The sequence below is a fragment of the Hemiscyllium ocellatum genome, chromosome 7 (genome assembly GCF_020745735.1).
Source record: "Hemiscyllium ocellatum isolate sHemOce1 chromosome 7, sHemOce1.pat.X.cur, whole genome shotgun sequence".
Taxonomy (NCBI): Eukaryota; Metazoa; Chordata; class Chondrichthyes; order Orectolobiformes; family Hemiscylliidae; genus Hemiscyllium; species Hemiscyllium ocellatum.
Genome location: NC_083407.1, coordinates 12,003,534 through 12,031,370, shown reverse-complemented (window position 1 = coordinate 12,031,370; position 27,837 = coordinate 12,003,534). Strand labels below are relative to the sequence as shown.

The window sequence follows — 27,837 nt, the reverse complement described above, 5'->3', positions numbered from 1 at the left end:
TATCCTTCTATGTTCTATGTTCTATGTTCTATATCAATCCCTACTTTAAACTTACTCAAACTTCCCTTTCATATACCAACCCTACAGATAGCGTTCCATAGCCTTTTGAATTTTTTTTGTATGCCTGAACACTTCATTTTAGTGATATTTGTGCATAGTCCCTTACACCCCTTTGTTTCAAAAGAGGTTATCATCACTGAGGCGGAAAAGCATGAAGAGCCTTGTTTAAGAGCTCCACGAGTGTGGCCAGCTATCTGAAGGAAATGTTTTCCAACAGGGACCAGCATTATGGTCTCGATGTTGGTGTTGGTGTTGCACTCCAACTAACAATCATGCTGTATCCTTCAAAAGCTAGCATGGCCCCTAGCAGTGTAACCCTCTCTACATTCAACAGGCTGTCCATCCAGATTGAACAAAGTAGTTATCCAGTCGCTGTTGAGGAACTAAGTTTCGAAGACTGATCCGATCAAAACTCACAAATGTAATTCAATTAAAACTTTACAATTATGCACTCTGTCCTTGATTTAACATATATTGCTGTGAAAAAAATCTCTGATCCCATTTATAATGCAAACTGTGCAAACTTTATATGCTATGTTTATCAATCTCAGTGCTTCCTAAAATTGATCCCACTGTGAGTCCATTTTGAGGTTTGGTTGTTATTGTGATCCTTTTATTGAGGGAATGGGGAACACTGGAGGAGACAATCTTTTAAACACGCTGCTGCCTTGAAGCTTGGATCTCAACACTTTATTTGTGATCCCACTAGGGGTCCCAGTCTTTACTTTAGAGAACCTTTGCCTACACGCTGCTTGATAAGATGGCAGTTGTACTGTGGCATATTTAGATGGACAATACCCTATCAAAAATATGGATAACAGAAGGTATTTATGATAGGAAAGGTGTATGTGGTATTACCCTTTCCATTATGAACTTAGTGTGTACGATGCAAAATTTTAATATAGTATGAGGTGCTATTTCAGAAAATTGCTTGAACAAAACAAATCTAATTAATTTGGGTTCGTTTTGGAGGATGAGGTTTTTAAAGAAAAAGTGCTGTGGAGTAGCAGGTCACAAAATAATCATTTTCCTGTTGGCTTTCCAGCTATTGAGCTTTCTTTGCAGGAGCAGAAACAGCAACAGACGGAAACCAAGTCCCTGTACCCATCAACAGAAAGTGCTACAAATAGCCACAGAAGTGAAGTACGCATGGTTCGTGCCCTGTATGACTTTGAGGCTGTGGAAGACAATGAGCTTACTTTTAAAGCTGGAGAAATTATCACCATTTTAGATGACAGGTAGGTTGGAAATGAATCCATTGGTCAAGCTTGATTCTTTCCTCCCATGAAGTTGGAGTCAAATTCCCAGTATCAAAATGCACTGGTGTGGATCCTTCCCAGCAACTAATATTCACAGCACATTAGCTATTCTGCAGAATTGTAAAGAACAGAAGGAAGTCGTTTGCCCTCTCACATGTTGGCCTCTGAAAGAGCTGTCCAATTGAGCTTGCTTAACTGTGGCCGTGCACTCAAGCAGCAGAGGAGGAGGGATGATATCACAAATGATTGTTCACAAACTCATATTGGCTAAGATATCCTAGCAACTAATCACCGATGCTTACTTCCAGAGTCGAAACATCCCTTAAACGTGAACCAGTGGCAGAGTTTGTAGTTTGAGGGAGTATATGAGACTAGGTCCCGGAAACAATACACTTTAATAGTCTGTGATTTTTCAGAAGGAGGAAAAATGCACTCCTGTCATCTGAGTGTCTGAGAAAGCAGCATGGAAAGGCTTGAGTGAAAGGGAGTGTTTTCAGAGTAGACAATCTAAAACTACCTCTATTTCGGAGGATCAGTGGCTTTACACATCCAGTTTCAGCTAAAAATCCTGCAAAACTGCCCCAAACTGAAATGAAAAAGCTGTCTTCCAGGCTGTAGGTGTTTCCCTCAGCCCTAAAAAAAAACACAACCTTCTGGCTAAAAGCTATTTACCTTGTCCTCTCATAAAATTCTGAGCATAAACAAGAACACAATTCAAGAAGTCTTTCTTTCAGACTGTGTTTTAAGAGAAATCATTACAAATTAATCACTAAACTCCCTTAGACACACAAACCCATATGCCACTGGTTCAAATTCCAAAAGAGATGTGTATTTTAGTATGATATGTATTTAAGTCTCACACGTTGCGTTATAAGTGTAGAAACTGAATTAAGGCTTCAACAAAATATAACACACGTATAGCCATTGTAACGAAAATATCCTGATATCCAAATTTAAGAGATTATAGTTATGTTTTGCTGTCTTGTTTAGTGACCCCAACTGGTGGAGAGGCGAGACGAAAAGAGGAGTTGGACTTTTTCCATCGAATTTTGTATCAACCAGTCTGAATGCAGAGCCTGAGCCAGGTAAGTGAAGTCGACTTACTGTGTTATGGTAATTATTTGATATCGTCAAATGCTTCATGTGGAGAACAGTACGATGTGCTGATTAACAGTCGGCAATGAGTGCTTCTCCTATGGCTAAGATAGCATAGTGAAACCTTGCTGAAAGCTTACTTATACTGAGAAGTTTGTGTGTGAAGGTAATTTCTTTCTGACAATGGTCTTGAAAAAATGTACCTGCAAGTTGAGCACATGGATAGCTGTGAGTTGAGGGGTGCATAGGTTAAGTTACTATATTTTGCATTAGGATTAAATCTCAGCACAACACTGTGGGCCAAAGGGCCTGTTCTGTTCTGTACCTTTCTATGTTCTCGTGAACGAAAAACCCTTGATATTGTAATAGATGGGAATAGTCATATACTCACTACAAGCCTGCTATACCATTTTGTAAGTTAACTGTGATCTTCTCACTCCCACTTTCATGCCCTATTCTCACATCCATTGGTTCTGTTAGTGCTCAACAATCTTAGGATTTCAGAGTATATTTAAGACTCAACAATAAGTTCCGCAACTCTTGAGTAAAGAAATTATTTTCCTATCCAAATCTGAAATGGTTAGTGCCCTATCCTGAGACAGTCAGATCTGTTGTTTACTTTCCAAATAAATCAACCAGGATGGGGTCAAAATTCAATAATTGATCTATGCGTAGCCACTCTAAGGAAGCAGGGGCAAAGAGATTGGAGTTCCCACTCCTAGTTACTGTTGGGTGACCCTTGCCTAATGCTTAGCATGATATTGCCTTATTTCCTTCCTTAAAAAATGAGCACGTTGAACATGCAACTTCCTGTAAACTTGTACTGTTCCAAAATATTACTCTTTGTGTTCTGCCCCTGTGCTTGCTGAGGTATCTTGACTCCTGCTGAGTCAATACCTTTTTTGAAAAAAAAAGTTTACCCTTTTATCAAGCTTTCATTTCCCTAGCCTAGAACATTGCCTTTTCATATTTAGATAACCACCTGCTCATCCTTCTCCGGCCTGTTAATCATTATCAGTTTTAAGTGATCCACCATTGATGACTGTACTATTGGCTAAACTCTGGAATTTTCTCCCTAAATCTCTACATCCCCTCATTATGTAAGATGTTCCTTTTTCTAAAACTTACAAATGTCAATCCGGATGTCTCCTTTTCTGGCTTAGTGTCACATTTTGTCTGATGCTTTGCAAGGGTCTTGGAAAAAGTTTCATACCTTTTTAAGGAGCACTGAACTACTTTAGGGAAGGGTATCTGCCTTTCTTCCCTGGTCTAGCCTACATGTAACTCTAAACTCCCAACAGTGCTGAAAGTCACTCAGCTCAAGAGCAATAATTCAGCCCTGCCAGTGACGCCCATATCCCATAATGAATGTAAAAAAAAAAGTTGCTAATGAACGTGGAGGAGCTGCATAAGAAATAGAAACCCAAGTAGACCATTTAGCCTGTCTGTCGTGCTGCTGTATTTAGGACCAATTGTGTGCTTCAGCAGACCCAGACACACCATTTCTCTGTTGCCTGCTTTCACGCGCTCTCTCCTTCCTTCCTTTCGCCTGCTCTCTCTCCCTTTCTATGAATATATTCAAAGAGGAAGCATTCACAATGCTATCAGTAGGGAATTCCAATGATGCACAACCCTTTTGAGTGAAGTAATTTCTCCTCCCCTCAGTCCTGATTGTCCCTCCCATCTGAAACTGCCCCTAGATTTGAGATTCCCTGAGTCATGGAACCAATCTCAGCATCTACCTTATCAAGCCAATTTCATTCTTAACTCCAGGAATATAGACCCCATTTCACTCAGTTGGTCAGCGTTGCACAATTCTCTCATCCTAGGAAGCAATCTGTTGAACCTTCACTGTACTGCCTCCAGTGTCAGTATTTTCTTTAAAATTGGAGACCAAGGCAGTACAGTTTGTCAGATATGATATTATTAATGTTGCAAACAAGGCAAGCACAATTGCTTTCGAAAACTGATTGGGAGCAGATGTTCGCAGGTGAAGGGATGGCTGGAAAATGGGAAGCCTTCAGAAATGATATAACGAGAATCCACCCTGTGCAATTGTAGCAAGACTTCTTCATTTCCTTTAATTTATTTCCCTTGCGATTAAAAGCCAACATGGTATTTGCCTTCCTAATTGCTTGCTGTACCTCTGAGTTTTGGTCTGAGTGGTACGACATGTCGTGATCTCCTTTGCCTGTACTTGTTTTATCCTGAAGTTAAATGGCAGAGCAAGTTACAGGAGTGTGTGTGTTTTTAAAACCTCTCTTTGGAATGTTTGGCAGAACATTGGACAGAATTCCAAACAGCAGTTTAATCAGTGCTGTTGCTGATAACTTGACAAACAGCTCAAGTTTTGCTCGTAACTTTTGGTGTCAACTCATGCCACAAGTTGGCTTACTGCCTGGTGACTTTTCTCTCTCCCCTTTCACTGCGCCTCCTGTTTCTCTCTGCCTTGCAACTGGGACTAGAGTAAGTGGCGCAGCCTCTACTAGATAGTTGCAGTACGAGTGAATTACTTGGGGGACAGAGAAAATTGTTTAGTGCCAACAATCACAGGATCAGTTTGGATGAACACGTCAACTGTGTAGTCTGTTATGCACACACCTGCGCACATATGGTTGAAATTTCTAATTGTTCCTTACCTCCGTCGTGGCTAGTTTGTAATTATCCCCTTTGACTATCCAAAGTGGCTGTTTGCAGTCTTGTCCCAAGAACCAGTTCACTCCCATGTACTTTATTCCTGAAGTATTGTGTGTGGAACAAAGTAATTATTTTGGAATGAGGATTTCTTGCCCCCAGAAAGTTTTGAAATGGTGTTTTGAATAATGTTTTTCAGGTAAGGAGAATATAACAGCATTAGGTAAGTAAAGTGGATTAATGACAAAGTAGTTCCAGCTCAAATAGAATGCCTCCCACACATACCACTGCCCTGCCTGCAGCCTATTCACTTTTAGGCAGTGCTGCATCATTCAGTTAACAGGCTGTAGAAATGATCTGTCTTTTGTGTCTGTTGCGAATCATTCAGAGTTCCTGTAGATTCTGGGTTGCAGTGCGGAGAAAATTAAGTGTTTATAATCTGCACTGGTTTTCAGATTTGCAACTTCAAGAGGTTCTGTTTTGAATCCTTTGTCCTTTTCAAGGTGAATAAGGGTTATGATGTATTCTTAGTTTTGTATCACTGGTTTGGCTAGTGAATGGGAGGAACATAAAATAAAACACAAGATGCTGGCAATTGCAGCAGATCAGGCAGCATCTGTGGGGAAAGAGAGCAAGTTAATGGTTCTAACCTAGATGACATTTCATCAGAACTGCCCGATCCCCATGACTTACAATTTGTTTTGTTTTCAGTACAGATTCCAGCATCCTGCAGTAATTTCCTCCTCTAAAATAGGACATCTCAGAGGCCATTTGACCCGTTGAATCTGAGCCAGCTCTTTTGAGGAACAGTGCAGTTATTCTCACTGTGCCTGACTCTCTATCCATCAGTGCTGAAAAATGTGTTGTTGGAAAAGCACAGCAGATCAGGCAGCATCCAAGGAGCAGGAGAATCGATGTTCCTGAAGAAGGCCTTATACTCAACGTCGATTCTCCTGCTCCCTGGATGCTGCCTGACCTGCTGCACTTTTCCAGCAACACATTTTTCAGCTCTGATCTCCAGCATCTGCAGTCCTTTCACCAACACACTCCACCCTGACCTTAAATTTACCTGGACCATCTCTGACACCTCCCTCCCCTCCCTGGACCTCTCCATCTCCATTAATGACGACCGACTTGACACTGACATTTTTTTACAAACCCACTGACTCCCACAGCTACCTGGATTACACCTCTTCCCACACTACCTCTTGCAAAAATGCCATCCCGTATTCCCAATTCCTCAACCTCTGCCGTATCTGCTCCCAGGAGGACCAGTTCCACACAGAACACACCAGATGGCCGCCTTCTTTAGAGACCACAGTTTCCCTTCCCCGTGGTTAAAGATGCCCTCCAACGCACATCGTCCACATCCCACACCTCCGCCCTCAGACCCCACCCCTCCAACCGTAATAAGGACAGAACGCCCCTGATGCTCACCTTCCACCCTACAAACCTTCGCATAAACCAAATCATCCGCCGACATTTCTGCCACCTCCAAAAAGACCCCACCACCAGGGATATATTTCCCTCCCCACCCCTTTCCGCCTTCCGCAAAGACCCTTCCCTCAGTGACTACCTGGTCAGGTCCACACCACCCTACAACCCACCCTGGCACCTTCCCCTGCCACCGCAGGAACTGCAAAACCTGTGCCCACACCACCTCCCGCACCTCCATCCAAGACCCTTAAGGAGCCTTCCACATTCATCAAAGTTTTACCTGCACATCCACTAATATCATTTATTGTATCCGTTGCTCCCGATGCGGTCTCCTCTACATTGGGGAGACTGGGCGCCTCCTAGCAGAGCGCTTTAGGAAACATCTCCGAGATACCCGCACCAATCAACCACACTGCCCTGTGGCCCAACATTTCAACTCCCCCCTCCCACTCTGCCGAGGACATGGAGGTCGTGGGCCTCCTTCACTGCCGTTCCCTCACACCAGACGCCTGGAGGAAGAACGCCTCATCTTCCGCCTCGGAACACTTCAACCCCATGGCATCAATGTGGACTTCAACAGTTTCCTCATATCTCCTTCCCCCACCTCACCCTAGTTCCAAACTTCCAGCTCACCACTGTCCCCATGACCTGTCCTACCTGCCTATCATCTTTTCCACCTATCCACTCCACCCTTTCCTCCCTGACCTATCACCTTCATCCCCTCCCCACTCACCTATTGTACTCTATGCTACTTTCTCCCCACCCCCACCCTCCTCTAGCTTATCTCTCCACGCTTCAGGCTCTCTGCCTTTATTCCTGATGAAGGGCTTTTGCACGAAACGTCGAATTTCCTGTTCCTTGAATGCTGCCTGACCTGCTGCGCTTTTCCAGCAACACATTTTCAGCTCCTTTTGACTACAGTCATGCACAGTGCTTTAGATTTCTGTCCTGTTACTGCAGCTCTCAATGCAAACATTCTAACCTGTGATTCATCTTGATTTCTGTAAGGAACCGGGTGTTTGTGATAGAAGCAGCATCGTAGGTCTGGAATGGTGTGATTGGAAGGGTACTGTAAAGGAACATATGAAATTACTTATGGCGTTCTGTTTGCTCTGCATTGATTACAGAGAAGGTGGTCGTGACGGAGGAGACGTCTGTACAAGATATTCAGCCTTCCGAGCCTGAGCCAGTTTATATAGATGAGGTATGTAGCTTTTGTTCAGGTTTCAACATAATGACAGAGACAGAAAGTCAATATTCTACCTTCTCCTCACCTTTTGGGCACAGAGTCCTCCTAAATGTTAACAGATCTCCAGTATTCCACCCAACTGGACATTCTTCCTTGGCTTAGCCTAGATGATGGTCATTATCAGGGTGCTCTGCATTCCACTAGCTGTGGCCACTTGCACAGCCATAATATACCTTGACAACACCGTTGACAAATGTACCTTGGGCTGTCTGGGCATCAAATGCTGAGCCCTTCTGCCTCCCTGTCTCTATTGACATTTTATAAAGGTTCATGAAAGCCCACCTCCTTGTTCAAATGTTTGGTCACCTTGTCTTCATACTTCCTCGTGTGGCTCAATGTGCTACACAAATGCAAGTTCTTTTTCCTTCAATAAAACAGCAGATGCGAAGGTGGTGTTTTAGTAGATCACTTTTCAGCTTTGATAGTAATTGTAGAGGTTTAAACCAAAAGATATTTGAGATAAAAAGTGAGGTACAATGGTAAATAACGTGAATGAACAAGCTTCTGAATAAAATGGGATTGATTTTTTAAAAAAATTAGCTTAACTGACAACTTAAAGTATTTCTTTGCAAAAACAGATGAAGTTGGCTTGCAATTATAACGTGGTCAACTCCCTTCACAACAGTATGAAGTTATTGATGAGAATTACAGCTTTTTTTTTTAGAAGTACTACTATCCTGAGCATTCTTATGTTAAAGGTGCATTGCTAGCTATTGGGTGGCATGTTGGCTCAGTAGTTAGCATTACTTTGTCACAGAGCCAGGGACCTGGGTTCAATTCCAGCCTCGGGCAGCTGTCTGTGTGAAATTTGCACATTCTCCCTGTGTCTGTGTGGGTTATCTCTGGGTGCTCTGGTTTCCTCCCACAGTCTAAAGATGTACAGATCAGGTGAATTGACCACGCTAAACTGCCATAGTGTACAGCTAAGTGGATAAGCCATGGGGAAAAATAGGATTAGTGTAAGGGGTGGGCCTGGGTGGGATGTTTGGAGGGTCATTGTGGAGTCAATGGGCTGAATGGCTAGGGATTCTATGATCAGTAAAACCACAATCACTGAGAATAGGAGAGTGCTGATTGGTTAGCAGATGGAGTCTGATTCATTAAAATGTTCCCATAAAGAATGCACGTTTATGCTGATGTAACAGTTTTCAGATTTTGCTTAAATATTAAACCAGGCTGGTTGAATCTGGTTATGGCATTACCCTCAGAAATGAATCACCAAATGGTTGCCACATTTTATTGATTTTTAAAAAAGTTGGTGTATATGGGCATTTTCTCTCTCTTTACATTTAATACATGTCGTTTCCAATACACACAACTGCACTGTACTGCAAGCCTGACTGACAATCCTAAATTGGGTTCTCACGCTTAGGATTATCTAGCTAATATCCAATTGTAGAATCGCAACTAATGTTGAACATTGTTGTGATTTTGCAATCATGAATTGATTACGTAGGGTCTGTACCTTGTTTGTTGTGAACAGCCAAAGGGATGTGCTGTTTGATATAGTCAGCCAGACCTTGGGACTTGTACCTAACAACATGCCTGGTATCCTACTGACATGGATGTTCATATACCACTGTTCATTTGTGCGATGACAGTAGCATCCTGTTTGTGGCCACCACCACTTATGGCGTTTAATACACAGGTCTTTGTAGACACAAAAAATATATACACTGCATCTGTTTCAAATGGACAAAATAGGTGATAGCTATTAATTGGTTCTCTGGCCAAGGTATGTCCAGCATACTCGAAGAACTGTGGATGCTGAAAATCTCTAACAAAACCAAAAATTGCTGGAAAAGCCAGGCTTGCATCTGTTCAAGCATAAGCTCTTCATCAGCACCACACTTTTTGACTCTGCTTTCAAGTACAGTGTCCCTTCTTCTGTTTTGAGGCACAAGAATACTCTTGTAGTAGATAGAGTTTAGAACTTAGTCTGGAAGAAGGCCATTCAACCTATTGTGTCTGTAGTGACTCCTGAAAGAGCTACCCAGCTAGTCCCATTATCCAGTCCTATCTCTGTAGCCCTCTAATTCATCACTTTCAATTGTATATCGAGCTCTCATTTGAAATCTTCTGTGGAATTTACTTCCATCACTCTCCCAGGTAGCACATTTTCAAATCCTAACAACTGAGTAAAAAGGTTTCTCCTCCTCTCACTCCACCTCTTTCGCTGACAGTCTTAAAATTGTGACCTCTAGTTAGTAACATGCCACAAGTGGAAACAGAATATCTTTCCTTACCCTGTCAAAATTGTTCAGAATTTTGAACACCTCAATTAGGTCACCTCGTATTCTCCTTGGAACAAACTAGATTAAGCGCAATTTATCTAATCTTTCCTGGTACCATTCTAGTAAACTGCTTTTGCAGTTTCTCCAGTGCTTTAACATCCTTCCTTTAAATAAGATGCTTAGAACTGAACGCAGTACTCCAAATGTGATCTTACCAATGCTTTGTAAAGGTTTAGTGTCACTTCCTTGCTTTTATACTTTATCTCTATTTATAAACCCAAAGATCCTAGTAGCCCTCTGAACAACCATGTCAAGTTGCCTGGCCACCTTCAGAGAATTATGCACATGAATCCTGAGACACTTTGCTTCTGTGTTCCCCTCAGGTTTTTACCACTGATATGTATTGTTTCTGTGTTTCTTCTTGCAAAATGCATTACCTCACATTTATTTGCATTACAATTCATCTGTCATGTCTTTCCATTTGGCCAACCTGGCAATGTCCCTCAAGTTGCTCATTGTCATTTTTAGAAATGTTAGAGATGTGACTGAGTGTCACAACCCCAAGAAGATTCAATACCTATCTGTGTGTGTCTGTTTTAAAAACTGAATTCAAGATCCCTGCACCTGCTACTGCTTTTAATGTTGTAACTTTTAAAATTAATTGTATGGGTCTTTTTTTAAACAGGAAAAGATGGACCAGGTTTTGCAGTTGCTTCAAAATGCAATTCCCACTGACCAGCAACCTGACTCGGCAGAACTGCTACATTTAGAAGGTAATCAGTGTCAGACCATGAGCATTGCTGAGATAAAAGCTGCAGAAACCCAGTAGCTCTGGCAACATTTGTGGAGTGAAAAATTAAGTTAATGTTTCGAGGTCAAAAACTCCTCCTCTTCAGAACTGCTGAAGAGCAGTTAGATCAGACTTAAACGTTAAATCTGTTACACTCTCTCTGCAGATGCAGCCAAACTTTAGAATTATAGAATCCCTACAGTGTGGAAGCAGGCCATTTAGCCCATCGATTCTCCGAACAGCATCTCACCCAGACCCACTCCCTTTCCCTAGAATCCATCATTTCTTATGGCTAACCCATCTAGCCTGTACATTCCTGGTCACTCTGGGCAATTTAGCCTAATCCACCTAACCTTCATATCTTTGGACTGTGGGAGGAAATCCACGCAGATACCGGGAGAATGTACAAACTCCAAGCAGACAGTCACCCAAGATTGGAATCGAACCCAAGTCCTTGACACTGAGGCAGCAGTGCTAACCACTGAGCTACTGTGCTGACCTGCTGGCATCTCCTGCGTTTTTTAATTTTTATTTAATAATTCCATCATGCACCATATTTTGCTTTTGTATCAACATTCCTGGTTTTGTTTTTTCTAAATGCAATCCAGAAATTAAATCATTTTCTTGTTTCTCATTTTAATGGAATCATGAAATAGTGCAGCATAGAAGAAAGTCATTTGGTCAAATCAGGTCTGTGCCAGCTCCATTGAAGAATTGATCCCATTCTACTGCTCTTTTCCCCGACTCCATGCCCTTTTTTCTTAACCTTCAGATATTATCAAATTTCTTTTTTTGAATGCTACTCTTGAGTCTTTATCCACCGCCTTATCAGGCAATGCCCATGGTGGCTCAGTGGTTAGCACTGCTGCCTCACAGCACCAGGGTCCCAGGTTCGATTCCAGCCTCTGGTGACTGTCTCTGTGGAGTTTGCACATTTTCCCATATTTGCTTCCTCCGGGTACTCCGGTTTCCTCCCAAAGATGCGCAGCTCAGGTGAATTGGCCATGTTAAATTGCCAATAGTGTTAAGTGCATTAGTCAGAGGGAAATGGGTCTGGGTGGATTACTCTTCAGAGGGTCAATGTGAACTGGTTGGTCGGAAGGGTTTGTTTCCACACTGGGAATTAATCGAATACACTCCAAATCCTAATTGCTCATGGCATGAAAGTGCTTTTCCTGTTACCTCCAGTTCTTTTGCTGAGCACCAGTCAGTACCTGTACCCCCAAGCTATTTTGGTGATTGATAGAAAAGTTTTCCATCCAGATTACATTCTGTGTCATTGGAGTTTCTTCTAAGAGATATTCAATATGAGGGAGTGCTGATTTTTCAGCTGAGGAGGGTGGTAGTTGATGATCAGTAACAAGTTTATTTTCCTGCATTGTTTCGAGGTGTCCAGAGTTCAATCCACTGCTGTGAATCTGTGCCACTACCTCCAATGAACAAAGAATAATAATACAGCACAGGAACAAAACCTTTTGGCTCTTCAAACCTGTGCTGCCACGTTTTGCCCTTCCATACTAAAAATGCCTTCACTTACAGGATCCGTGTCCCTCTATTCCCTTCCTATTCATGTATTCATCCAGATAGGTCTTGAATGCTGCTGTTGTCTCAGGTCCCACCACCTCCTCTGGCAATGTGTTCCAGACACAGTGATATGGTATGATGTAATTAAAATTGATAATGAAGGAGTCTGGCTCATTGATTATGTAGTCATAGAGATATGCAACACAGAAACGGACACTCTCGTCCATGCCAACCAGATATCCTAAATAAATCTAGTCCCATTTGCCAGCATTTGGCCCAAAACCCCCTCAATCCCTCCTAGTCATATACCCATCTGGATGCCTTTTTTAAATGTTGTAATTGTACTAGTCTCCACCACTTCCTGTGGCAGCTCATTCCACACACACACCACCCACTGCATGAAAATATTGTCTCTTAGGTCCCTTTTAAATCTTTCCCCTCTCACCTTAATTGCCTTCTAGTTTTGGACTCCACCACCCCAGGAAAAAGGCCTTGTCTATTTACCTTATCAATGCCCCTTATGATTTTATAAACCTGTGTAAGGTCACCCCTCAGCCTCCGACACTCCAGGGAAAACAGTCCCACTCTATTCAGCCTCTCTATAGCTCAAACCCTCCAACCCTGGCAACATCCTTGTAAATCTTTTCTGAACCCATTCAAGTTTTACAACATCCTTCCCTGAACGAGGGAGACCAGAATTGCACACAGTAATCCAATAGTGGCCTAACCAATGCTCTGTACAGCTGGAACATGACCCAATCCAGTACTGAATGTACTAATAACACCTGATTCTGAGTCTGGTGATGTCAGGCTGTTGTTTGACTAATGTCTGGGTCAGAATGTCTAACTTTGGAAAAAGATGTGAAATCTTATGAGTAAGAAGGACTCCATTTTTGATTGGAGTGTGTGTCCCTTTAACTGTGTCAGCCCCAGTCCCAAGCAGTGGTTGTGCCTGATTTTGTTCCAATATTGCAATTGTTTGAACAGCTTATCATTTACCTGTGGTGTTGCAATCTGAAATGTTGAGCCATCTGAAAAGGAGACTAAAACAATTCTGTCCGGTGCTATGAACTACTGCATGAGCAGAGAAAGAAGTTTCTTTGTATAATGGCTAGGCTGAGAACTAAGTTACTCTGTCTCCTGGATCAATTGGGTATGAGATGCCTGTATTGGATGATTGAGCACTGCTAGATTAGATTAGATTAGTAATCTAATCCAATCATCCAATTTTGGGATGTTAATAAAACTATCAGGTTTGTCTCTGCATAATAGTGAGCTAAAAGTATGAGCTGGCCTGTAGTTTGCTTTTCTCTCACTGTACGTATTCAAACCCCTGTTGTCTTGAGGTTGGGATAACTGATATGTGCCCCAAGGATCGGGACTGGGCCCTCTACGCTTTGTCATTTACCTAAATGATTTGGATGTGAGCAGAAGAGGTACAGTTAGTAAGTTTGCAGATGACACCAAAATTGGAGGTGTAGTGGACAGCTAAGAGGGTTACCTCCGATTACAACAGGATCTGGACCAGATGGGCCAATCGGCTGAGAAGTGGCAGATGGAGTTTAATTCAGATAAATGCAAGGTGCTGCATTTTGGAAAAGCAAATCTTAGCAGGACTTATACACTTAATGGTAAGCTCCTAGGGAGTGTTGCTGAACAAAGAGACCTTGGAGTGCATTTTCATAGCTCCTTGAAAGTGGAGTCGCAGGTAGATAGGATAGTGAAGAAGACATTTGGTGTGCTTTCCTTTATTGGTCAGAGTATTGAGTATAGGAGTTGGGAGGTCATGTTGCAGCTATACAGGGTATTGGTTAGGCTACTGTTGGAATATTGCGTGCAATTCTGGTCTCTTTCCTATCGGAAAGATGTTGTGAAACTTGAAAGGGTTCAGAAAAGATTTACAAGGATGTTGCCAGGGTTGGAGGATCTGAGCTACAAGGAGAGGCTGAAGAGGCTGGGGCTGTTTTTCCTGGAGCGTTGGAGGCTGAGGGGTGACCTTATAGAAGTTTACAAAATTGAGGGTCATGGATAGGATAAATAGACAAAGTATTTTCCCTGGGGTCGGGGAGTCCAGAACTAGAGGGCATAGGTTTAGGGTGAGAGGGGAAAGATATAAAAGAGACTTCAGGGGCAACGTTTTCACGCAGAGGATGGTACGTGAATGGAATAAGCTGCCAGAGGATGTGGTGGAGGCTGGTACAATTGCAACATTTAAAAGGCATTTGGATGGGTATATGAATAGGAAGGTTTGTAGGGATATGGACCGGGTGCTGGCAGGTGGGACTAGATTGCGTTAGTATATCTGGTCGGCATGGACGGGTTGGACTGAAGGGTCTGTTTCCATGCTGTACATCTCTATGACCTACTTGTTGGTCTTTGTTCAGTTTTGACAAATTGCCTGCCTTGTGTCTTTATTTCTAGATGTCTGTCAACAAATGGGGCCAATCATTGATGAGAAGCTTGAAGAAATAGACAGGTAGGAAACCATACAAATAACCTATTTTCCTGATTTTTATGTATTTCTCTTTTATGGTGATGCATTTTGCAACCAATCTGACTCTGAATTTAATTTTTTTAAAACCTGTCTCCCTATCATTGCCAAGAAAATGTTTACCCTTCCTGGACAGACTTGAACTTGGGGACTCTTAAAAGTTAGAGTGAGAAGACATTTTTTCCAAGCATCATTAGGCTATGGAACTTTTTAACAATCTTTTTATCCTTTCATAGGATGTGTGGCAAGGCCAGGACTTATTGTCCATCTCTAACTGACCTTGAACTGACTAGTTTTCAGAGGGCAATTAAAAGTCAACAACATTAATGTGGTTCTGAAGTCATACATAGGCCAGACTAGTAAGGACAGCAGATTTCCTTCCCTAAAGTACATTAGTGTATCACAAAGCTGGTCCCTTTTTTCCTCAAAGCTGTTCCTTTTCTCAAGATACTGTGTCCTTAGTTGTTTAGAGGGGTTGTAAATGCTCCCGATGCTGATGGTTTGGTACAGAGATGAAAGGGTTTTAAGAGGCCCTTTTGTTTATATGTAAACAGATGAGACTTCAGGCCAAAGTGGTCATGTTTTAGAAGTGACCTGCATAATGAAAGGGGAGTGGTCAGCTCTCTAGCAGAGCAGTTCAGTGCAGAACTGATTGGGAGTTCAACAGTGAGCTGTGTGGAAAACTTTCTTTCTGCCCTTCTAAATTCAACCTGTAAGCATCTGTTCTGTTTTCCCAGACGGTTTGCTTATTGGGACTGTTGTATATATTCGAGCAGCATAATTAAGTCCAGTTTGGATAGACTGAGTTCTGTAGGAGTTCTTTATTATGTTCTTTGTCCTTCATTGTGTAATTTTGTGAATAAATCTGTGTCTGTTTTAAAGCCTGGTAGTCAACCCAGTTAACTTAATCTGGCTAATTTTCACTACACTTAGCGAAACAAATTGCAGAGTTATGGTCTGGGCTGCCTGCTTAAGAATGTTTTGAGTGGTCTGGCCTAGTCCATAACAAATAAATGAGATTATTTCAAAGGCAATCAATTCTAGTTTCATAGTCACCATTTCTAAAACATCTTCTGAACAGTGGAGGCTGGCTCATTAAATATTTTTATGACTGAGTTAGAATCTTGTGTGACTCTGTGTATCCAAAATGTAATACTGATTTGAAATTAGCATTACAAATGTCATTGTTTATGAATTACAAGAATGTATAAAAAGGCCAGAGTACTGTCACTTCAAATCTATCTGTTTGGCCTCCCTGTTTCCACAGACAGCACCCTCTTCAGAGCAGGATGAATCACCAGAGATTGCTCAGGTCCAGATGGATCAAAGCCCTCTTTTGCCCTGGGGTCCTCTGTTTTGAAGTCTTAGCTATAAAAATGGGTGATTGATAATGCAACTCCATAAATCTCCTGTTGCCTTTTGTGATTCTTACTGCTCCTTCCTTGGAAATTCCCACTGGGATCCAGTCTGTGTCAACCCTCTTTGAGCATCTCACTCAGCTGCAATCCTGAGCACACCAAAGTGTCGGGGTATTTTGTCATCGATTGTGTTATAGCTGAGCCTGACCTAGTCTTTGTCACAGGGGATACTAGACAGAGGTCAATCACAGAACTCTTGCTTGTTCCTCTCCTGAATCCCCAAGGGCAGTAATACTGATTTTGTTGTGCGACGTAACACTCCACATAATGTCGAATTGAGCTCAACCTGGAGCTTTCAACAACAGTTTATATAATATACAATAGCGCTAGAAATCGAGCCCCACTATTCTCAGTAGTGACAAAGATTAATGATTTTAAAAACTATGCAAAATTCCTCAATTTAGCTCATTTTCAGATCCAGGTTGACATAAAAAAATCAATCAGGTTTCTGTACTTAACAAGCATTGCTGTTTATTCCAAGTAATTAGACTGTAGTTACAGGTAAACAGTTATGAACTGTAGATGCATAAATTTACTAACTTGGCGGCACGGTGGCACAGTGGTTAGCACTGCTGCCTCACAGCGCCTGTAGACCCGGGTTCAATTCCCGACTCAGGTGACTGACTGTGTGGAGTTTGCACGTTCTCACCGTGTCTGCGTGGGTTTCCTCCGGGTGCTCCGGTTTCCTTCCACAGTCCAAAGATGTGCGGGTCAGGTGAATTGGCCAAGCTAAAATTGCCCGTAGTGTTAGGTAAGGGGTAAATGTAGGGGTATGGGTGGGTTGCGCTTCGGCGGGTCGGTGTGGACTTGTTGGGCCGAAGGGCCTGTTTCCACACTGTAAGTCTAATCTAAAAATCTAAAACGCTAATCCCCTTAAATTCCCTCTTACAAACAGAGGCAGGCGCATGCTGACGGAGACAGGAGCACAGACAGGAAAAACCACACATAGATGTTGTGGACAGAAGGAAAACAAACTGAGAAAACAGTTACTGGTCATTGTTCAAAGGATCTGTTGAGTTGGTTGTTATGCTGATCAGAATGCTGCTGCTGCTGCTTGGTCTTTTTCTGGACGTTTCCACTGGTTTGCCAGAGACACAGGGTTCATTCATTAAAAAGGTCAATGAGTAAATGTTGCAGCTTGCACCAACCGCTGAGCAAAAGACAAACTGGTCTGCTTTGAGCTTTCACTGCAGAGAATAGAGAGAGAGTGAGCTTGTGAAGTGGTGATGGTCTGAATCCCCTCTCCTAATCTTGTTCACAGCCTCAAGCTGTTCTGCTAGCTGTGAACCAATTACATAATTGTTGGCAAGAAGGACATGTTTTTCGTTGACAACTGATCATTAACCTACTGCTTGTTGCCAACTAATGCTCTAGTTTGTACACAGCCCTTTGACTCCAGTTCATCTGCAACTATTGATGTAAGCAACAGCTGTGCAAACAATATTCACAATGAGTATCAAGCAAAAGCCCCTCCCATATCTTTTATACCCTCTCCCATCCTGTTCCATCAGGCAGAAGATGTAAAAGTTTAAATATCTGACTGAATGGATCCAAGAGCAGTTTCTTCCCTGCTTTTATTGGACTTTTGAATGGATTGCTCCAATGTTAATGTTGGTCTCGAGATCGCGCGCTCGCTCTCTCTCCCGCGCGCTCGCTCTCTCTCCCGCGCGCTCGCTCTCTCTCCCGCGCGCTCGCTCTCTCTCCCGCGCGCTCGCTCTCTCTCCCGCGCGCTCGCTCTCTCTCCCGCGCGCTCGCTCTCTCTCCCGCGCGCTCGCTCTCTCTCCCGCGCGCTCGCTCTCTCTCCCGCGCGCTCGCTCTGCAGTTGTAACTGGGGAGACACATTGAGAGGTTTAGTGAAAGATTCCAAGCTTGTGGCTCAGCCAGTCGAGGCACGGTCACTAAGATGGAGCAACTGCAGTAAGGGATGAACACGAGATGAGAATCAGAATAGATACCTCTGAGAACTGTAGGAGGTTTATGGGCTAGGGTAAACGTCATTGGGAGATTTGAAAGCAAGGGTGTGAATTTTACTGTTTGTTTAATCTTTCTGATGGCTTTAGCATTGAAAATTCCAACTCAAAACATTTTCTATTCTTGCACATAAAGCATTGGAGCTCCATGAATTACTTGGAAGCATTCAGTGTGTCAAGTTTCGTGCTTTACCGCATAATTAACCTTGAGCGCTGATCTACTGCATGCTTTGTATTTGACACGCAGTACTGATTCCTCTAGGGTCAAGATGACAGGGAAGGCAGTGCCTGTTTAGAGAGGAGCGTGGAACCTGTAGACTCCAGTCAAGCTGCTTTGTGTTGTTTGAACTACCTGAGGTAGAAATCCCCAAACGTCTCATGCTTAGCAACCAATGACATACATAGAATAACAAATCAGATTTTTCAAAATATTACATAAATGCTAGTCTTGCCCACCCCTCAAATTCTAAAGAGGATTTAGTATTGAAATGTTCAAGGGTGAAGTTGAAATTTCCATCCTTTTGATGCACAACAGAAAATTGGTTCATCTATGCCATTGTCTGACATTACTTTGGAACAAAAAAAATCTGCACGTCTGCAAGAGGTGTGCATGATGTTGAAATACTATTTCTTGTGTGTTCTTTGTGTATAATGACTGCTCTCACAAGTGGCCATCCCTATTATCTCATTTCAGGAAGCATTCTGAGCTGTCGGAGCTGAATTTGAAGGTTTTAGAAGCCCTGGAGCTGTACAACAAATTGATGAATGACGTGCCTATGTACGCCTCCATGTATTCCAAGCCTCAGTCCCAGTCCCAAGCTCAGGCTTACTATACACACCAGTCAGCTGCTGTTCCTATGCAGGTTGGTCCAAAACAGTGGAGAAGCTTGATGGTTTTTTTTTGTAGAAACTGCATAGAGAAAGAATGTGGCACATGTACTGGAGGGGCTTTATTGCTGAGATAGCAACCAAGAAAGGTCGTTGGGTAAGAAAAAGGATGCTTAGTAATTCACCATAGATGTATTTAATTTGGATATTGGGTGCAGAATGCTTCACTCTTCGGGGGTTGTAGGGTCAGAAGCTCTGCAAAGTTAGAATTTACTTGAATAAACTGTTCTGTCCCTCGTTGGAGCTTTGGACTTGTCTTGTGGACAGCAGGTGAAGCCTTGATGCCGTAGTCCATCTATTATTGACACCATGAACAAAGATAGTAATGTGGAATACTGTTCAGACATTGCATCCCCCTTTTCCATAATATACTAAGGTATCATTTGGGAGGCTGAGGGGGTGAGAGAGAGGAGTTATAGGGAGGTAGACGCTCCTACGTTACAGGGTAAAAGTAGTTGGGTGACAGGAGAGGGAAAGTGAATAGACAGTGCCAGGGACTCCCTGTGGCTGTCCCCCCTCAATAATAAGTATACCGTTTTGGATACTGTTTGTGGGGGGACCTACCGGGGAAAGCCACAGTGACCAGGTCTCTGGAACTGAGCGTGGCTGTGTGGCTCAGAAGGGAAGGAGGGAGGATAGGAGAGGATAATGATAGGAGATTCAATCGTTAGAGGATTGCGAATGAGACTCCTGGAAAGTACATTGTCTCCCAGGTGCCAGGGTCAGGCATGTCTCTGATCGAGTCTACAGGATTATTAAGGGTAGGGTGGGAAGAGCAGCCAGAAGTCATGGTACACATCAGTACTAATGCCATAGCTAGGAAAAGTGATGAGGACTTGTAAAGTGAATTAGGTTGGAAGCTAAAAGGCAGGACAAGCAGTGTAGTAGTCTCAGGATCGCTACCAGTACCAAGGGCTAGTGAGGCTAGGAAAGAGAGCGAGTGCAGCTGAACATGGGACTGCAGGGCTGATATAGGAGTTGATTATATAGGCTTCAGATGTGGATCATTGGGATATCTTCTGGGAGAGGTGAGATCTGTACAAGAAGGATGTGTTGCACCTGAACTGGAGGGGGACCAATATTCTGGGCAGGTGGTTTGCTGGAGCTCTTTGGGAAGGTTTCAACTAGTTTGGCAGGGGGATGGGAACCGGAACTACGGATCAGAGGATGCGGTAGCTGGTGAACAGGCAGATACAGCGTGCAGAGAGTCTGTGAGGAAAGGTAGACAGTTGGTAGGGCAGACTTGCAGTCAGAGTGATGGGTTGAAGTGTGTCTAATTTAACGCAAGAAGTGTCAGGAATAAGGGTGATGAACTTAGAGCATGGATCAGTATTTGGAGCTACAATGTTATGGCCATGACGGAGACTTGGATATCACAGGGGTAGGAATGGTTGTTGGATGTTCCAGGGTTATAGATGTTTCAAAAGGAATGAGGGAGGGGGGAGGTAGAAGAGATGGAGGAATGGCATTGCTAATTGGGATGGTATCTCAGCTGCAGAAAGGGAGGTCGTCGAGGAGGGTTTGTCTACAGAGTCTGTCTGGGTGGACATGAGAAACAGGAAAGGAGTAGTCTCTTTACTGGGAGTTTTATGTAGCCCCCCCCCCCCCCCCCCCCCCCCCCCCCCGCCCATAGCAGAGACACTGAGGCGCAGATTGTGAGGCAGATTTTGGAAAGGTGCAGAAGTAACAGATTGTTGTCATGGGTGACTTCAACTTCCCGAATATTGATTGGAACCTCTTTATTCCAAATAGTTTGGATAGAACAGATTTTGTTAGGTGTGTCCAGGAAGTATTCCTGACTCGATATGTAGATAATTGAGTGTATGTTGCTGGAAAAGCGCAGCCAGTCAGGCAGCATCCGAGGAACAGGAAAATCGACTTTTTGGGCCGGAGCCCTTCATCAGGAATGAGGCTGGGAACCTCAGGGGTGGAGAGATAAATGGGAGGGGGTGAAGCTGGGGAGAAGGTAGCTGAGAGTGCAATAAGTGGGTGGGGGTGGGGGTAAAGGTGATAGGTCGGGGAGAAGGGTGGAACGGATAGGTGGGAAGGAAGATTGACCCATGGGACAGGTCATGGGGCTGGTTCTGAGCTGGAAGGTTGGAACTGGGGTCAGGTGGGGGGAGGGGAAATGAGGGAACTGGTGAAGTCCACATTGATGCCCTGGGGTTGAAGTGTTCTGACGCAGAAGATGAGGCATTCCTCTTGCAGGCATCAGGTGGTGAGGGAGTAGGAATGGAGGAGGCCCAGGGCATGCATGTCCTCGGCAGAGTGAAGGGGAAGTTGAAATGTTCGGCCACGGGGCGGTGGGGTTGATTGATGCGGGTGTCCCAGAGATGTTCCCTCAAGCGCTCTGTGAGAAGGCGTCCAGCCTACAATAACTACATAACTTCTGCCCCCATTAACACAGCCACAAGCACCACTTCCGCCCCCTTTGTCAGCATCCTTTGGTGATGTCACTACTGACCCCATAACCACGTCCATTCAAGCCACTGTCTCTGCCCCCACCTTGAACTCCAACCCCACTCCAGGTGCTAGCTCCCGTCCTTGCTATGTCTTCACCATTCACCCAGACCTCCCCCCTCACTGAGGACAAATGTTTAGTCCTCCAGTAAAGGTCTCACTGTATCCCTGTCTGCTCCCAGGTTAAGGAGTTCGATGCATGCTGTGACCTTGAATGTTTCTTCTGCTGCCTCTGCCTCCGTGCCTACTTTTACGACCAAGACACTCACTCTCCCATCGAGGGCCCCTTCTCCCACCTCCCACGCACCCCTACCCATGTTGGCCTGTTACCAACCCTTGACCTCTTCATTTCAAACTGCCACCGTGACATCAACTGCCTCAACCTATCTAACTGCCTCATCCCTCCAGCCTCTCACCCTCACAATGCGCAGCTCTCCACTCCTTCTGCTCCAACCCCAACATCACCATCAAACCAGTGAACAAAGGGAGCGCAGTGGTAATTTGGCGCACTAACACAAAGACACCTCCCTCCTGCCACTGCCCCCTCGACCATGGCCTCACCCCCTTCTTCCCCCTCCCCCCCCCTTCCCAAATCACCAAACCATCATCTCCCAGATCATACACAACCTCATCACCTCCAGGGATATCCCACCCACAGCTTTATAGTTCGGGAACCCCGCATCGCCTGGTTCTACGTCCTACCCAAGATCCACGAGCCTGACTACCCAGGCCGACCCATCATCTAAGCCTGCTCCCGCCCCACTCCCCCACCAAATTCATTTCCACACGCCTCGATACTGTCCTATCCCCTCCGGTGCAAGAACTTCCCACATACATTCGGCCACCACCCACACCCTTGACCTCCTCCAAGTCTTCCGTTTCACCAGCTCCCACATCTCCTCTTCACCATGAACATCCAGTCCCTCTGCACCTCCATCTACAGTGACCAATGCCTTAAAGCCCTCCGTTTCTTCCTCTCCCGACTTCCCCACCAGTACCTTCCACTGACACTCTTATTCGTTTAGCTGAACCAGTCCTCACCCTCAACAATTTCTGCTTCCAATCCTCCCACTTCCTCCAGATGAAAGGGCCACATCTGTGCCTGTCTCTTTGGTGGCTACGTAGAACAGTCCATCGTCCAAAGTTACACAGGCACCACTCCCCACCTCTTCCTCCGCTACAACAGCTCCCTCCTCTTCCTAGATCTCTCCATCTCCATCCACAAGGACTGACATTTTTTACCAAACCCACCGACTCCCACAGCTACCTGGATTACACCTCCTCCCACCCTACCTCCTGCAAAAATGCTATCCTGTATTCCCAATTCCTCTGCCTCCGCTGCATCTGCTCCCAGGAGGACCAGTTCCACTACAGAATACATCAGATGGCCGCCTCCTTTTAAAGACCAAAATTTCTCCAACTCATCTCATCCACGTCCGCACCTCTGCCCTCCAATCCCACCCCTCCAACCGCGACAAGGACAGAACCTCCCTGGTCCTCACCTTCCTCTCTTCCAACCTTTGCATAAATCGCATCATCCGCTGACATTTCAGCCACCTACAAATGGACCCCACCACCAGGGATATATTCGTCTCTCCATTCCATCTGCTTTCCGCAAAGACCGTTCCCTCTGTGATTGCCCGGTCAGGTCCACTCCCCCCTACAGCGCACCCTCCTGTCCTGGCACCTTCCCACACCATCCACACACACCCCCCCCACCCCACCAACCTTTACCTCGGTCCAAGGCCCCAAAGGAGCCTAGCACATCCATCAAAGGTTCACTTGCACTTTCACACATCATTTATTGTATCCGTTGCTCCTGATGCAGTCTCCTCTACATTGGAGAGACTGGACGTCTTCTCGCAGAACGCTTTAGAGAACATCTCCGGGACACCCTCACCAATTAACCCCAGTGTCCTGTGGCGGAACATTTCTCTCTCCTCTCTTTCTCTCCTCCCCCCCCCCCCCCCCCCCCCCCTTGCCGAGGACATGCAAGTTCTGGGCCACCTCCATCGCCGCTCCTTCACCACCTGATGCCCAGAGGAAGAATGCCTTATCTTCCACCTCAGGACCCTTCAGCCCCAGGGCATCAATGTGGACCTTACCAGCTTCTTCATTTTCATTCCCCCCATCTTACCCCAGTTCCAACCTTCCATCTCAGTACCACCCTCATGACCTGTCCTACTTGTCACTCTTCCTTCCCACCTATCCGTTCCACCCTCCTCCCAGCTTTACCCCCACCTCCATCTACCTATGGCACTCTCAGCTACCTTCTTCCCAGCCCCACCCCCCTTCATTTATATCTCCATCCCTGAGGCTCCCAGCCTCATTCCTGATGAAGGGTTCCAGCCCAAAACGTCGATTTTTCTGCTTATCGGGCGCTGCCTGACCTGCTGTGCTTTTCCAGCAACACACTCAACTCTGATCTCCAGCATCTGCAGACCTCATTGTCTTTCAATATGTAGATAGGCTGAAGAGGGAGGCCATATTGGCAACAAACCAGGCCAGGTGTCCGACCTCTCAGTGGGAGAGCATTTCGGTCATAGTGATCACAAGGACCTGACCCTTACCATACTTAGGGAGAGGGATAGAAGCAGATGGTATGGGCAGGTATTTAATTGGGGGAGGGGGGAATGACAATGCTATTAGGCAGGAACTGTGGAGCATCAATTGGGGCATATTCTCAAAAAATTGCATGATAGAAATGTGATGGCCATTTAAGGAGCAGTTGATTCGAGTGCTGGATAGGTTTGTCCCACTGAGGAAAGGGATGGTAGGATGAAGGAACCTTGGATGACGAGATGTGGAACATCTCATGGAATGCAGGAAGAACTGGCCATTTGGATATAGAATTGGCTCAAAGGTAGAAGGCTCAAAGGTGATGGTGGAGAGTTGTTTTTCAAACTGCAGGCTCGTGACCAGTGGAGTGCCACAAGGATTGATGCTGGGTCCATTACGTTTCATCATGTTATATAAATGATTTGGATGTGAGCATAAGGGGTACAGTTAGTAAGTTTGCAGATGACACCAAAATTGGAGGTGTTGTGGACAGCGAAGAGGGAACCTCAAATTACAACAGGATCTGGACCAGATGCGCCAATGGGCTGAGAAGTGGATAATTCGGGTAAATGCGAGGTGCTGCATTTTGGGAAAACAAATCTTAGCAGGACTTATACACTTAATGGTAAGGTCCTAGGGAGTGTTGCTGAACAAAGAGACCTTGGAGTGCAGGTTCATAGCTGCTTGAAAGTGGAGTTGCAGGTAGATAGGATAGTGAAGGCGGCGTTTGGTATGCTTTCTTTTATTGGTCAGAGTATTGAGCGCAGGAGTTGGGAGGTCATGTTGCAGCTATACAGGAAATTGGTTAGGCGACAATTGGAATATTGCATGCAGTTCTGGTCTCCTTCCTATCGGAAAGATGTTGTGAAACTTGAAAGGGTTGGGGAATTTGAACTATAGGGAGATGTTGAATAGGCTGTTTTCCCTGGAGCATTGAAGGCTGAGGGATGACCTTGTAGAGGTTTATAAAATCATGAATGGCATGGATAGGATAAGTAGACAAGGTCTTTTCCCTGGAGTGGGGGAGACCAGAACTAGAGGGCATAGGTTTAGGGTGAGAGGGGAAATATGTAAAAGAGACCTATGGGGCAACTTTTTCACGCAGAGGCTGGTGCATGTATGGAATAAGCTGCCAGAAGAAGTGGTGAAAGCTAGTACAATTGCAACATTTAAAAGGCATTTGGATAGTTATATGAATAGGAAGAGTTTGGAGGGATATGGGCCAGATGCTGGCAGGTAGGACTAGATTGGGTTGGGATATCTGGTCGGCATGGACGGGTTGGATCGAAAGGCCTATTTCCGTGCTGTACATCTCTATGACTGTATGGCTCTATCTAGTTAAGGGGAAGTAGGCAGCTTACTTAAGGTTGAGGAAGCAGGATGAGACGGGGCTTTAAACGGTTACAAGGTAGCCAGGAAGGAACTGAAGAATGGACTTAGAGCGAGAAGGAGGAATGAAAAAGCCTTGGCGGGTCGGATTAAGGAAAATCCGAAGGCGTTGTACATTTCTGTGAGGAACAGGAGGATGGCCAGAGTGAGGATCTGGCAAGTCAGGGATAGTGGAGGGAACTTGTGCCTGGAGTAGCAGGAGGTAGGGGAGGTCCTTAATGAATACGTTTGCTTCAATATTCATGAGTGAGAGGGACCTTTGTCATCTGTGAGGATAGCGTAAAACAGGCTGATACGCTCGAACAGGTTGTTAAGGAGGATGTGCTGGAAACGTTTGAAAAACATAAGATAAGTCCCCTGGGCCAGCTGAGATGGACTCAAGGTTACTCCAGGAAGCGAGGGAAGAGATTGCTGTGCCTTTGGCAATGACCTTTGCATCCTTACTGTCCATTGGAATAATACCAGATGATTGGAGGGTAGCAAATGTTATTCCCTTGTTCAAGAAAGGGAACAGGGATAATCCTAGGAATTATAGACCCATCAGTCTTGAGTTGATGTTGGGCAAACGAGTGGAGAGGATTCTGAGACAAGATTTAAGATTATTTGGAAAAGCATAGCTTGATTAGAGATTATCAGCATGGATTTGAGGGGCAGGTCATGCCTCACAAGGCTTACTGCATTATTGGAGGATATGACAAAACACGTTGAAGGCAGAGCAATGGATATGGTGTATATGGATTGTGGTAAGGCTTTTGATGAGGTTCCCCATGCTAGGCTCATTCAGAAACTAAGGAGGCATAGGATACAAGGAAACTTGGCTGTCTGGATACAGAATTGGTTGGCCCATAGAAGACTGTGGTGATAGATAGAAAGTATTCAGCCTGGAGTTCAGTGACCAATGGTGTTCTCCAGGGATCTGTTCTAGGACCTCTGCTGTTTGTGGTTTTTATAAATGACTTGGATCAGGAAGTGGAAGGGTGAGTTAGAAAGTTTGCCAATGATACAAAGGTTGGTGGAGTGGTGGATAGTGTGGAGGGCTGTAGTAGGTTGCGACAGGACATTGACAGGAAGCAGAGCTGGGCTGATTAGTGGCAGGTGGAGTTCAACCTGGAAAAGTGTAAAGTGATTCATTTTGGAAGGTCAACTTTGAATGCAGATTACAGGGTCAAAGGCACAATGTGGAGGAACAGAGGGATCTTGGGGTCCACGTCCATAGATCCCTCAAAGTTGCCACCCAAGTTGATAGGGTTGTTAAGAAGGTTTATGGTGCGTTGGCTTTCATTAGCAGGAGGATTGAGTTTAAGAGCTGCGAGGTTATGCTGCAGCGGTATAGACCCCTGGTTAGACCACACTTAGAATATTGTGTTCAGTTCTGGTCACCTCATTGGAAGGATGTGGAAGCTTTAGAACGGGTGCAGAATAGATTTACCAGGATGCTGCCTGGACTGGAGAGCATGTCTTATGAAGAGAGGTTGAGGGAGCTAGGGCTTTTCACATTAGAGCAAAGGATGAGGTGTGAATTGATAGAGGTGTACAACATGATGGGAGGCATAGAGTGGAAAGTCAGAGACTTTTCCCCATGATGGAAATGGCTGTCACGAGGGGACATAATTTTAACGTGAATGGAGGAAGGTTTGGTGAGATGTCAGAGGTAGGTTACACAGAGAGTGGTGGGTGTGTGGAATGTACTGCCAGCAATGATAGTCGAGTCAGATACATTTGGGACATTTAAATGACTCTTGGATAGGATCTTGGGTGAGAGTAAAATGAAGGGTATATAGGTTAGTTTGATCTTAAAGTAAGATAAAAGATTGGCACAACATCGAGGGTCGAAAGGCCTGTACTGTGCTGTTCTGTTCTGTGATCTGTGTACAGTGTCTGACTCACCCAGCTTGGAAGAGTGAGAAACTAAAACAGAAATTGCTGAAAAGCTCAACAGGTCTGGCAGCATCTGTGGAGAAAAGGCAGAGTTAATGTTTTGGGTCCAGTGACCCTTCCTCAGAACAAGATCTGAAACATTAACTCTGATATATCTCTGCACAGATTCCATCAGACCTGCTGAGTTTTCCCAGCAATTTGTTTTTGCTTGATTTCCAGCATCTGCAGTTCTTTTGGTTTTTATTGGAAAAAGTGAGATTCTGTGTATTCCATGAAGCTCAGTTAGATAAGAACATTCATAGCTTTCGTGGTGAGCATTTTTCAATTAATTTTAATACTGTTAAATGTTCTTTTCAGCAATACTCTTCTAGAGTGTTTCCATGCTGAACATGACCCTTCAGTACAACTCATCCATGAGGATCAGATATCCTAGATAAGTCTAGTCCCATTTGTAGCACTTGGCCCTCTAAACACTTCCTATTCATATAACCACCCATATGCC

At 44.6% G+C, this 27,837-nt stretch overlaps 1 protein-coding gene across 1 annotated transcript in view; it reads left to right on the top strand.

The window, feature by feature from the left end:
* The window catches only part of stam2 (signal transducing adaptor molecule (SH3 domain and ITAM motif) 2), a 94,187-nt gene that overhangs the window by 50,750 nt on the left and 15,600 nt on the right, over positions 1-27,837 (top strand). The window contains exons 7-12 of the mRNA XM_060828266.1: positions 1,106-1,298; positions 2,310-2,404; positions 7,613-7,689; positions 10,654-10,741; positions 14,704-14,758; positions 18,856-19,024. Of these exons, the coding sequence (XP_060684249.1) occupies positions 1,106-1,298; positions 2,310-2,404; positions 7,613-7,689; positions 10,654-10,741; positions 14,704-14,758; positions 18,856-19,024 (677 nt within the window). The remainder of the gene's footprint in view (positions 1-1,105; positions 1,299-2,309; positions 2,405-7,612; positions 7,690-10,653; positions 10,742-14,703; positions 14,759-18,855; positions 19,025-27,837) is intronic.